Source organism: Mesoplodon mirus, assembly GCF_964341445.2.
Source record: "Mesoplodon mirus genome assembly, chromosome: 5".
NCBI lineage: Eukaryota > Metazoa > Chordata > Mammalia > Artiodactyla > Ziphiidae > Mesoplodon > Mesoplodon mirus.
Window position 1 is genome coordinate 128,678,486 of NC_138980.1, and position 13,605 is coordinate 128,692,090.

The 13,605-nt window shown below is 42.8% G+C and overlaps 1 protein-coding gene across 4 annotated transcripts in view; it reads left to right on the plus strand.

The window, feature by feature from the left end:
- Positions 1-3,723: 3,723 nt before the first annotated feature.
- CCDC125 (coiled-coil domain containing 125) overlaps positions 3,724-13,605 on the plus strand; it is a 33,498-nt gene continuing 23,616 nt past the window's right edge. For all 4 annotated transcript variants that reach the window (XR_014294038.1, XM_082621013.1, XM_082621012.1 and 1 more), the window contains exons 1-2: positions 3,724-3,773; positions 11,481-11,830. Coding sequence is in view for 3 of the 4 variants with exons in the window: in XM_082621013.1 (XP_082477139.1) it covers positions 11,521-11,830 (310 nt within the window). In the remaining variant the exon portion in view is untranslated. The remainder of the gene's footprint in view (positions 3,774-11,480; positions 11,831-13,605) is intronic.

Consider the following 13,605-nt stretch of genomic DNA (forward strand, 5'->3'; position numbering starts at 1 on the left):
AGTGACAATGCTTTAACATCTTATAGTTGCTTGAAAAAGGTCTTAAAAATAATCCTATTTACTGTTTGTCTCTGGTTTTATCCAAACCTACTTGTTAACTTTTCATTTAAATAGGCTGATTTAAACCAAACTTAAGGAGATAAAAGTGTGGCAAATTTTAAATCATTTTATATTTCTTTAAATGAGACTTCTTAACATGATTTATTCAATTTCTCAAGAGTGTCTTAATAAGCTTTGATATGTGGATAACTAGTTATTTTTTCCCCTTATGCCCTTCTTGGTATATTTTTATTTTTGTGGGCTTTGAAATAAGGTATTGGCCTTACTTGAGCTGTATTTCTTCTGCATTCTAAGCATGTCCTACCACCAATCCCTACCAACATTTAAATTTGTGTTTATCTTTAACACAAAAATGATAGGGGTCAAAACTGCAGAGAACTATTTATTCTTTCCTATCAACAGGGGAGAGGGCAAAGTAAAAACAAGAACAGAAAACACTGTTCTTAATAACTTTGGTTGCTGCATATGTGAAAAACAAGATCATGAAAATTATACCTATGCTTTTACTTAAAATTTATTCCTTAATCCTTTTGGTGACATAAATCCCTTTGGCAGTCTGATGTAAGCTATGAACCCACTTCCTCCAAGGAAATACAGATATACGTACTAACATAAAATGTTGCTTATATTTTTCAAAGATTCACAGGCCCCTGAAATCCATCTAGAGGTTTATTTTTTAAGGGGTTTATTTTTATGGAAGGAGAGATTAGAAAAATATAATTTGTTAAGCAAGACTAGCAAATAAAAAGCAAATTGGTCGTCCTGGAAGTCCTAGCCAGTGCATTAAGCAAGAAAATAAATAAAAGAGCTAAAAGGAATAAATAAGCTATTCTCAATTAACATGATTATTTATGCAGAAATTCCAAAGAGAAACCACACAAAAGCTACTTGAATAACTGACTTTAGCAAGGTCACAGGATACAAGACCAATACACAAAAATCAACTGCATTTCCAGACAAACAACTGGAAATTAAATTAAAACAATACCATTTACAATAGTACCAAAAAGCATTACACACTTAGGTATAAATCTAACAAAATATGTGCAAGATCTGCATGCAGAAATTCAAATGAGAGAAATCAAAGATCCAAATGGATGGATATACCATGTTCATGAATTTCAAGACTCATAAATATTAACATGTCAGTTTTCTTCAAATTGATCTATAAATTCAATCCCAAGCAAAAAAACAGCGTACTTTTTTTTAACATCTTTATTGGAGTATAACTGCTTTACAATGGTGTGTTAGTTTCTGCTTTATAACAAAGTGAATCAGCTATACATATACATATATCCCCATATCTCCTCCCTCTTGCCTCTCCCTCCCACCCTCCCTATCCCACCCCTCTAGGTGGTCACAAAGCACCAAGCTTATCTCCCTGTGCTGTGCGGCTACTTCCCACTAGCTATTTTCCATTTGGTAGTATTTATAAGTCCATGCCACTCTCTCACTTCGTCCCAGCTTACCCTTCCCCCGCCCCGTGTCCTCAAGTCCATTCTCTACATCTGCGTCTTTATTCCTATCCTGCCCCTAGGTTCTTCAAAACCTTTTTTTTTTTTTTTTAAGATTCCATATATATATGTTAGCATATGGTATTTGTTTTTCTCTTTCTGACTTACTTCACTCTGTATGACAGACTCTAGGTCCATCCACCTCACTACAAATAACTCAATTTCATTTCTTTTTATGGCTGAGTAATATTCCATCGTATATATGTGCCACATCTTCTTTATCTATTCATCTGTCGATGGACACTTAGGTTCCAGCATACTCTTTTAAAGTAAAAATTGATAAGCTGCTTCTAAAATTTATATGGAAACATACAGGAACTAGAATAACCAATGATGAAAAAGAACAAAGTTAAAAGACTTACAGTAACTGATTTAAAGATTTGCTATAAAGAGTAAAGTAAGTCAGTGTGGTATTGGTGGAAGGATGAACACGTATCAGTGGAACAGAATAGAGTCCAGAAATAAACCCACGCATATAGGGGCAATTTTTGATGGAGGTGCAAAGACAAATCAATGGGGGAAATAATAATCTTTCAACAAATGATGTGCCTCCATACACAAAAAATAAACCACAAACTTAACTGCATACCACATTAGTTCAAAATGTTTCATAATACATTTTATATGCATGCAATCGAAGTTCTGCATTCTGGAGAAGTTCTGACAAAGAAAACAAAGTTATTTAATTTTTTTTTAGGGGGAGAGACTTGAAAAATTTTAAAGACTGCTATTTTAAATAGTTAAGTCACAGTTTTAAGTGAAGAAAAATTTGGGGTTTGTAAATATGCTCAACACACTAAAGACAGCAGGCAAACTAGCTTTAGTTATAAACATATTGATCTTTTATGGTAATCTAAATCCCTGAGCTTCTAGTATGCTCATAATCAGGAGAAATTAAAGCCTCAGTTATAAGTCTCGTTTTCCTCATATCTAGGTATCTTTACTTTGGGGAAATGGATGGTAATGGATTTGCAGAAGAGGAAGATTAAGAAGCTTGTTACTGCGAGAAAAGGGTTTACTAGTGAGGAAATAAAATGTATACTTTAAGGCAGGACAAGAAAAATTAAACATAAAATTCTGTGTGTCCCTTTGGGCCTCCTCCCTCCCTAATGTGAACGTGCATCTGCATTAAACATTAACCAGAGCTCCTCAAAGATAGAAGCGCATGCTCCACCGTAGAGATCACTTTTTTCCCTTTCTTCTGATGCTAGCCATGTAACCTCCTAAAAGAAGAGCAGCTCTGTAGGGGGTCATGGTGCCTTGTTGCTCGCTTTCCACGTGCTTACCTGGGCTATGTATCTTTGGTGAACTTTATGTAAAATATCACTATGTCATTTCCATGTAAGATCCTCCGTCCTGAAAATGGATATAACTGTGTCTTGGACTTCTAACAGGTGGAATAGTTCTCAGGGCTTTCTGAGAGTCTGCCTTCTGGGTTATAATCCTCAGTTTGGCTCTAATAAAATTCCCTTTTTTTTCTTCTTAATGCCATTGTTAACTGAATTTTCTTTGGCATTAGTTTATTTCTAATCCAGAGTAATCATTAAATCTGGTCAAGTTTTTGACCATTACAAAATTCCTTCAGTTATTTCAAGGATGTTGGGTATTAGGGTATAATACCAAAATCATTGCACCAGGTGAAGCTAATGACCCAGCACGTTTTGGGAGGGGTTAAAGGGAGGTAGGGCCCTTCGCCTTACATTCACAGGAATGGGTGGCCCGTATAGCAGCTTTCCAGGCCCACCAGGCCCTGCCCTCTGGCTCCATCCCACTGCCTGGCCTTTGCCCCAGCAGTTCCTCTGGCCTACAAGGCCCCCTCATTCCTTAGCTCTGAAAGCCTGCTTTTCAAGGGCCGCCGCTCCAGCTCAGGTCCATCTTTCTCTTACTCGATTCCTAGACGCTTAATATTTGAACCAGCTAATTTTACCTTCATTGACGCACTTACGGCCTCGCCCTCTTTTTCTAGGTCTCGAGCTATTATTTAAAACTCGGTTGCGCACAGCTGATCACGTTACCGGCGTCTAAGTCGGACAGAGCTACCAGCGCCGCCCCCAACCACGTGAGCTCCGGCTCTGGCGCAGAGCCAGGGGGCGGTGCCGGGACCCCGGCCGCCACGCCCGCCTTTCCGGTTGGGGCCGCGCAGCGCGGTCACGTGGCTGGAGGAGCGGTGGGTAGCGCAGCTTGGAGTCTCGGCCTCGGGTGAGCGCGCTAAGGGGGCGGAGGGACGGGGCCGGCGCGAGGTGGCAGGGGTCCAGCTCTCTTAGACCCGCTCTTGGTTCCTTACCAGCCAAGGACAGTGGGGAGGGTCCGGGGCCAGACCCCCGGGAGGGGCTGCGCAAATTCGAGAAACTCGGCAGGTTATGTACAAGCTGGTAAACTGGCTCCTTCTTCCGCTCTTGCTAGTTGAATGTCCTCATCTTATATTGTAGAAATAAGGAATAGATTTTGAAAGACTCTTTCTACCTCTCTCATCTCCTCCTTTATTATTATTTTTTTCTATATTTTCTGCTAATTATGAGCCTTAAAACTACAGCGCACTAAATGCAATGTGGTATCCTGGATTGGATCCTAGAACAGAAAAAGGACATCAGTAGAGAGACTGGGGAAATCCTGATAAAGTATTTGTTCAGTGCGTGTATCAATGTTAATTTCTTATTTTTGATCAATGTACTCTAATACTGCATTAGAGGAATTTGGGTAGAGGGCATACAGGAGCTCACTGTACTATCTTTGCAACTTACTGTAAATCTAAAATTATTTTAACATTAAAATTTAAACAAAATCCTACAGCGGTATGCTGCAGATCATTGTTTACAGAAAGGGCTGAAGTCAGTTCTTCTTTTGACAAGCCTGACAGGAATTAGGTGTCTGTTTGATCAACTTGTTTGCTAAGGAAATAGTTGTCCGGCTAGTGGGTGTGGATGCTTCTAGTTCAAGTTTCCGGGCAGGAATCTGTTTTCTTTTTCAATTCCATCCATTAAGTGTCTCTGGCACACCTGTTATGCACAAGTAAGTGAGAGACACTCATTCCCTACAGTAGGGCCGTGTGTGATAAAAAAGCAAGTCAGGTAGGAAATACAGACTATTAGAAAGATACAACGCAGAGCTAGGAGGGCTCAGAGGTAGAAGAAAGCACATGTGGCCCCGGGGAGTCAGGAGGGCTACTGGAGGGCGTGGCTGTCATGAACTGAGGGGGGGCCTGAGAGGAGAAAGCATTCTGGGTGGAGAATGGCTCCAGCAGAGGCTTTAAAGAGACCAGGCTGAGGGGGCCTGGGAGCAGGTACAATCCCTTTTCCACGGAAGCACAGAGCATGCCCAGGGAATACTGGCAGATGGCACAGGAAGTGAAAACTGGTTACGTTGTAGAAAATAAGGTGACACCTACTTTAATCATATATACCATGGGAACTATGGAATGTTTGGGGGCAGGAGAGGGGCATCATTGGATCTGTGCTTGCAGATGACTGAGTTGGCAGCAATGGCTTGGAGTAGATCAGTTAGGGAAGTATTGGTTTAGCCCAGGAGAGGTAAAAGAAGTTCATCCGGGGCTGTGAAGTTGATGTGCAAGGAAGGACATGGTTTGGGGAGATTTTGTGGACCTAGAGGACTTGGCAACTGAAGGCACTGAGAAGAAGAAAAAGGAAGAAACCCCAAATCCCAAAGTTATGGCCCTGGATGTTTTGGAGCGTGATTGATGGGTTTGCAGAAACAGAGGGACTCAGCAGGAGACCTGGGGTGGCAGTGGGGAGGGTAATGCATTTGTGTTTCTTGTTTGTTTGTTTGTGTTTTTGCGGTACACGGGCCTCTCACTGTTGCGGCCCCTCCCGCTGCGGAGCACAGGCTCCGGACGCGCAGGCTCAGCGGCCATGGCTCATGGGCCCAGCCGCTCAGCGGCATGTGGGATCTTCCCTGACCGGGGCAGGAACCCGTGTCCCCTGCATCGGCAGGCGGACTCTCAACCACTGCGCCACCAGGGAAGCCCAATGCATTTGTTTTTGAACAAGCTGTGTTTGAATTGCTGGCAGGATATCGAGCTGGAGATGTGTATTTTAAGAGTGTTCAGCAGTGGAAGCCAAACATATACAGAAGGGACAGGAAGAGGCAAAGGAGTCTGAGTGGGCAGGTAGGAGCCAGTCAGGTATCCCTGTGGGGTTGAGGAATGAAGGTGGGCCGGGGGACTTGGACATGGTGAGTCAGAAGCATCACAGCTTCTGCAGAGGTGCAGGAGCCTGAGGAATGAGGCTAGATCTTAGGTTTAGCAATTAGGAAGATACACGTCACTTTCAGAGTTGTTTTAATGGCAGAGTAGAAGATTGTGTGCTCACGGTCTGTAGTCTGTTCATTCAGTCGCCATTCCCAAGTGGGCCAGGAGCCAGGGATATGGATTCTAGTTCTGGCCCTGCCACTGCCTGTGTAATTTTGGGCAAGTCATGTATGCTTGGGCTGGCATAAGAAGACACCCATAATAAGACCAAAAGGACCTTTGTATTTCTAGCAACACCTAATAGTCCATAGAGCCAGGGTTCCATGGGGCACACTTTGGAAAATGCTGCTATAGAGCCAGAATTGTAGACGTCTAAAGAACGGAAGAATCTTATCCAGTCCCCTGACTTGACAAATGAAGAAACTAATACTCAAATTCATATTAATGAACATTGATTTCAAATACATTGATAGTGTCCAAAATACCCCTATAAAGTAGTTATGCTTCGAGCCATTTTGGAAATCCTAAAATAGGCTCTGAGAGATTAAATGACTTGCCCAGGATCACAGAGCAGCACGTGGTGGTGTGAGATCTGAACCCAGGCCTTCTGGGTCACGGCCCTTCTCTGTCACACATCCTGCTGCCTCCTTGGTTGTCAGCCTTGAATGCATTTAAAACTGGTTGAATGGAGTGTCAGTAACTTCAACTTTTTTCCCCTTTCTTAGAAGAAATGTGTTCCAAAAGTCAAGTCTTAACCCCTGGACCACCAGGGAAGTCCCGACCGCATTACATATTAATATTACTATATAATTAGTATATAAAAGCGGGAGAGTACACAGCCAACAATTCCCAAAGTTACATTTTAAAAAACACTAGAGCATTAGACCATGTGAAAGCTCATTTTGTTCGACTCTGAACAGTGGGAAGGTGTACCTGTGACGCCTGAATATATGTGGCACATTGAAAAATGATCCTGTGATTGCTCACTCTTTCCTCTTATTGCTTTTTTCCTTTGCGTTGACCAATTCTGTTTTCTTCACTGTTGGCTACCAGACCCTGACCACACCCTTCTTAACCGAGGCAGGAGGCTGCATTTATAAGCAGGAATCTGCACTAGAGGTAAAATACAGCGTCTTAGGGATTAGTCTTTGATTCAGTAAGTAATATCCTATCTACCTTGACAAATAAAAATAGACAAACTTTTTAAAAAATTATTTATTTATTTATTTATTTTGGCTGTGCCGGGTCTTAGTTGCAACACATGGGATCTTCTTGCAGTGTGAGGACTTCTCAGTTGCGGCGTGCAGACTTCTTAGTTGCAGCATGTGAACTCTTAGTTGCATCATATGTGCGGGATCTAGTTCCCCGACCAGGGATCGAACCCAGGCCCCCTGCATTGGGAGCACAGAGTCCTACCCACTGGACCACCAGGGAAGTCCCTAGACAAACTTATTTAGGAAATAAACTTGTAAAGGAACCAAGATGATTTCATAAAAATTTGGGGAAAAAGTGGGTACAATATACTTTGTTGAGTGTTGCCAAACTAGCTATTTTAGACTTTTACTCTCAGTTTTACTTGATATCATAAATAATAGAAACTTGGTTTACTCTGGTGTTAATCTCATTGAAGTTCTCTGAAAGATAGAAAGCAGTGGCTAAGAGTCTAACAGTATCTCTGACGTGAGGGGTCTAGATTCAGAATCTGGCTCTATCTCTTTTTAGCTATGTTATTTAACCTCTCTGTACTTCAGTGTAATTGTCTAGACTTAAACAATAATAGTATTGTCTTGTAAAGTGTTTGTGAAGATTAAATAGAATAATCTCAGTAGAGCACTTAGAATAGTGCCTAAAAAAAAAAAAAAAGAGAATAGTGCCTAGCACACAGAAAGCAGGCAACAAGTGCTAGCTGTTATTAGATCATGGCTTAAAAGTTGTTGCCAATTTTTTAAAATTAATTAATTTATTATTTATTTTTGGCCGTGTTGGGTCTTCCTTGTTGCACTCGGGCTTTCTCTAGTTGTGGTGAGCGGGGTCTACTCCTCGTTGCAGTGCATGGGCTTCTCATTGCGGTGGCTTCTCTTGTTGCGGAGCACAGGCTCTAGGCGTGTGGGATCAGTAGTTGTGGCTCACGGGCTCTAGAGTGCAGGCTCAGTAGTTGTGGTATATGGGCTTAGTTGCTCCGTGGCATGTGGGATCTTCCCAGACCAGGGCTTGAACCTGTGTCCCCTGCATTGGCAGGCAGATTCCCAACCACTGCGCCACCAGGGAAGCCCAAGTTGTTGCCAGTTTAAGGCATCCAGTTTAATCATTTTCTTTTCTAGGAGGACACAGCTGATTCACACACTTCTCGTCTTTTCCCCTAATCCAGTTAAAAGGTCTCTTTTTTTTTTCTGTTTTTTAAAAAAAATTTTAATATCATATTATTGAGGTATAATTTACATATAATAAAATGTACCATTGTAAGTATATGGTGTAATGAGTTTTGACAAACCATCATTCCAGTCAAGATAGAAGACTTTTTTCATCACCCCAGAAAAGTTCCCTTTGAAGCCAACCTTCCCACCCCAGGCAACCATTGATCTGTTGTTTTGCCTGGATTTCATACAATACATGGTTCTTCTGTTAGCATAATGTAAGATTCATCCACATTATTGCATATATCAGAAATTTATTATTTATTACTGAATATATTCTGTGTGTGGACTACCACAATTTGTCCATTTTCTTGTTGATGGACATTTGGGTTGCTTTCAGTTTTTTGGCTAATTTGAATAATACTCTGAACATTCATTCATCTTTGTATGAACACGTTTTCATTTCTCATGGGTAAAGCTTAAGAATGCAGTTGTTAGGTCACTTGTTTGAAAGAAGCTGTCACACTTTTTCACAGTGGTTGTACCATCTTATACTCCTGCCATCAGTGTGTTTGGGTGTCCACATCCTTGGCAACACCTGGAATTGACAGTGGTACGTGGTGGAATCTCATTGTAGTTTTTTGTAATTGTAATCTATAATTCCTTGATGAATGATATTGAGCCTCTTTCCATCTATATATCTTCTTCTTCCTTTTTTTTTTTTTTTTTTTGGCTGTGCCTTATGGCTGGATCTCAGTTCCCTGACCAGGGATTGAACCCGGGCCCCGGCAGTGAAAGTCTGGAATCCTAACCACTAGGCCACTGGGGAACTCTCCAAGTATCTTCTTTTATGATGTATCTCTCTAAAATTTTTAAGGGCCTTTGTTTTGTTTTGTTTTTAAATTTTTTAAGGGCCTTTGTTTTTAAACATTGAAAATGTATGGTACCTTGACCCTAAAAATAACAGAAATCCCTTCAAACATGATAGATTTATTTGGCATCTTTGTGTGGTTTTAAAAGTGGGAGACTAAGAGAGAGACTTCAGCAAAAATACAAGACTGAGATTTAACTATTTTTGAATGTCCTGGTAAGCAATTACTTAAACAGCAGGATATTTAGAAAGGATTTCAGATGTGTTTATTTTCCTTTAAAAAAAAAAAAGAGTCTTGAGAAAAGGATGAAATATTTCTAAATACCTTCAGCAAAGCAGCTGTTTTGAAATGCCTGGTGGTGAAAGTCCCTCTTCACTGCCCTTGTACTGGAGGGACAAGGCTGAGCATTTCCGGTGCTCTCCAGCCAACAGGTGGCCACTGTCACCAGGTAGGTGCCCACAGTGGGCTCCACACGGGGGGGGGGGGTGCTCAGTGATGGGCATTTCTCTGTAGGGCTTTTTTTGTGTGTGTGTGTGTGTGTGTGGTACGCGGGCCTCTCACTGTTGTGGCCTCTCCCGCTGCGGAGCACAGGCTCCGGACGCGCAGGCTCAGCGGCCATGGCTCACGGGCCCAGCCGCTCCGCGGCATGTGGGATCCTCCCGGACCAGGGCACGAACCCGTGTCCCCTGCATCGGCAGGTGGACTCTCAACCACTGCACCACCAGGGAAGCCCTCTGTAGGGCATTTTTATCTGGAGTTAGCCCCAGGTTATCCGGTGTGGAGCCTTACAGAGGTGGCTGTTTTGTTTTTCGCCCCAGGAAAGTATTTCAGTTTATTGGTTTTATTTAATTAATTAATTGATTTATCTATCTATCTATCTATTTATTTTGGCTGCACTTCAAGGCATGCAGGATCTTAGTTCCCCTACCAGGAATCAAACCTGTGCCCTTTGCAGTGGAAGCACAGAGTCTTAACCAGTGGACCGCCAGGGAAGTCCCTCAGTTTGTTTATTCCTTTCTCCCTTTATCCATTTATTTAAAAGTACTGTTGAGCACTGATCACATCTTGGATAACTGTGTAGGCACTGGGCATGCATTGTGATCCAAACAGACCAAAATCTCTACCCTGTGGAGCTTGCATTCCACTTCAGGCCCTCGGGAGCAGGTTTGGGCTCTGGTAGAGGAAATGTCCAGGTCACGCTACCTTTTGAGAAGCGTAACAGGCAGGCCAGAGCCACCTTCTGCTTCCCTAGGCTCCCATTTGTACTGCTTTCCCCCTTTGAATGGTGTGCTTTGAAAAATGAGTAAAATATGGAGGGGTATGTTAGAAGGTCATAAATGCCAAGAAGAAAAATCAAGCAGAGAAGTGGGATTGTGAAGAGGAGTTGGCAGTTTTAGGTGGGGTGCCAGGAAAGGCCACGCTGAGAAGGTGACGCTGCAGGAAAGACCCAAGGAGGTGAGGAACCAGCTGTGCATCTGGCTGGGGGCAGAACATTCCAGGCAGAGGGAACTCGAAGCTCTGGGGCAGGAATGCCTGGCTCGGTCAGTAATACCAGGGAGGCTGGGGAGGCCAGGGTGAGGGTACGGGGCAGAGGTGAGCTTGGGGCCCCTCGCCATTGGAAGGGCTTTGACTTTTACTCTGTGCTGAGGAACACTGGAGGGTTTTTTGTTTTGTTTTTTTTGCGGTACGTGGGCCTCTCACTGTTGTGGCCTCTTCCGCTGCGGAGCACAGGCTCCGGACGCGCAGGCTCAGCGGCCATGGCTCACGGGCCCAGCCGCTCTGCGGCACGCGGGATCTTCCCGGACCGGGGCACGAACCCGTGTCCCCTGCATTGGCAGGCGGACTCTCAACCACTGTGCCACCAGGGAAGCCCCACTGGAGGGTTTTGAACACAGGTGTGGCATGGTTAGAGAAAGACAGGGACGATGGGGGGACCTTCTTCCCTCCATCTGTCACTGTCCCGACAAAATCTCTCCTAATCGTATCTGCACAGAAATAGAAAATGAACCAAGCAGAGCTGTAGGAGAGAGCTTAAGGGCCCTGAGCACCTGAAGTAGATAAAGCGTTCTGAGGAACAGAGGCAAGATGGTCTTAGTCATTGGAAGCTGGGTTTTCAGAGACTCTTCTGAATTTTATACAGCTCTTCGGCTTGTGAAAACTGATCCCTTTCCTTTGTAAGCTCGTTTGTCAGGTGCGTTCTTTTTCCTTGGCAAAGCCTGATCTGCTTTATCCTGATCAGTAGATTATTGGATTCAGTAAAAGTCTTTCCTATTTCCTTGGAAATAAGGAGTCAGATCTTTTCTTACCCGAAAAGTCCTGAAATGTTAAACAGCCTCAGTTGGATTGCAAGGGGCATCTGTGTGCTTGTGCATTGCTGGCTGTGCCTGCAAGATATAGGAAGGAACTTTTCTTCCCTGGCAAACCCAACTTTGATTATACTGACGGCTTTTTCACTACTGTTTTCTCTTAGCTGCAGATAACTTGTTTATCCCTACGGTAAAGAAGGCACGTGGCGGATGAGCAGGGCGGCGAGGCCGCAGAGTGAAGCAGCGGGGCGGGCCTGGGAAGCAGAGGACGATGACATGGCGGAAGGCGATTTAGGGTATGGCCTCAGAAGAAGACCCGGCGGCATTTGTGAAGTGCAAGTTTCACATTTATTTACATCTAGAAAAAGATCAGATGGAAAGGCCTTTAGTCCTCCCCCATTTTCAAGGAATGGGGAAGAAGGAAACAGTGCCGTTTTTCAGTATTCCAAGCATAAGAGCTTGCATGATACATACCCGGAAGGACCCCAAATTCCCTATCACGGCCGACAAAGTAGCACTGGTAAGAATGCCTAGCATCCTCTTTCTCCTCCTCTTTTCTGCCCTGTGGATTTTATCAATGCTGTCAGCCTCCCAACACATGAAGATGGGTCACCATCGTGGATTTTAGAAATTTATCTTTATTCACCTCTAGAGGTTGATTGGTGATGGTAAAAGTAATTGATGTTTCTGTCTCCACGTATTATACAAATTGTGAAGTACAGTAATTATTCTGCATCAATACATACATGTTAGTTATATCAATAAGTAATTACTTACCCTGCTTTTCTTGTGAAGTAGTGGTATACTTTATTTGTTCTTTTTTTGTCTTATTCAACAAACATTTATTGGGTATCTATTAGGTGCCCAGCACAGTACCAGACTCTGGGAATAACATTAGTAAATAAAATAGTCAAAGGCCCTAATGTCATGGAGTTCACATTCTGGTAGAGCAGACAGAAACTAAACCTGCAAATCAACAGCTATGTAACATCAGGCAGTGGTAAGTGAAAAGACAGTGAGTGAGTGGAGGGGCTGGGGTGCTGCTGTTTGAGGCACAGGTCAAGAGAGGCCTCTCTAAGGAGGTGACATTGGAGCCCTGCAAGCCAGATGCTCATCTGGAGAAGGAGTGTTACAGGCAGAACACACAGGCTTCAGGTTATTTTAGGGATGTCATAAGATTCTCAAAACAAGATGAATTTATCATAAGTAAAAATAAATTGTGCTGTACACTAAGGAGAGAATAAAATTCAGAATCATATTGTGATAGAATGTTACAACTGCGAAGTGACCCAGACCTGGTGGACGAGTCCCAGCCTGCACTGTGGTACAGCTCTGGTGTGGCTGAATCTTTTGTAATCCATATTGTAAAACTTCCCCACCAAAGTGGAACAAACACAATTAGAACAACATGAAAATAATTTAAGAAACATTTCAGATTTACAGAAACATGGTGCAGCTGGGGATTGATCTCAGTCCTTCAAAATCCTTCTTGAAATTAGGGTGGGATTCTTTGTATATTTTTCTTCCAAGTCCTTATCATGCATAGAGGATGGATACTGTTTTGCAAGCAAGATGTTGAAAATTGAACATTATGCTAAGATGCCTTTACAAAAATGTGAGGAAACTACTGGGATATAAACAAGAAGTAATAGTAATGGTATGAGCTCCTATTTTTTTTGAGTTATGGACTTTTGTCTTTTTATCAAAGTTGACTTGATCCTAGGTAAGAATATTGTGTTAGTTTCCTCTTGCTAATAGGCACTTTCCAAATTACCAGAAATTTAATGGTTTAAAACAACATAAATTTTATTCTCTTACAGTTCTGTAGGTTAGAAATCCAAAACAGGTTTCACTGGACTAAAATCATGGTGTTGGCATGGCCGCCTCCCTTCTGGAGGCTCTAGGGGAGAACCCACTCCCTTGCCTTTTCCACCTTCTAGAGGCTGCCTTCCCTGGCCGTGGTACCCTTCCTCCATCTTCACAGCCACTTCTCCCACTGCCTCATGCTGATACTGACTCCCCTGCCTCCTTCTTTCATTTATAAGGACCTGGGTAATCCAGAATAATCTCCTATCTCCAAGTATTTAATCACACCTGCAAAATCCTTTTTGCTAGGTATTCACAGGTTCTGGGATTAAATGTGGACATCTTTGGGGGCCATTATTCTGCCTACCACAGGTGTTAATAGAATAGAACTTGTCATTGTCAACCCAGTGTTACTTTTTTAAAAATTTTATTTATTTTTTTATTTTTGGCCACATCATGCTGCATGCAGGATCTTAGTTCCCCGACCAG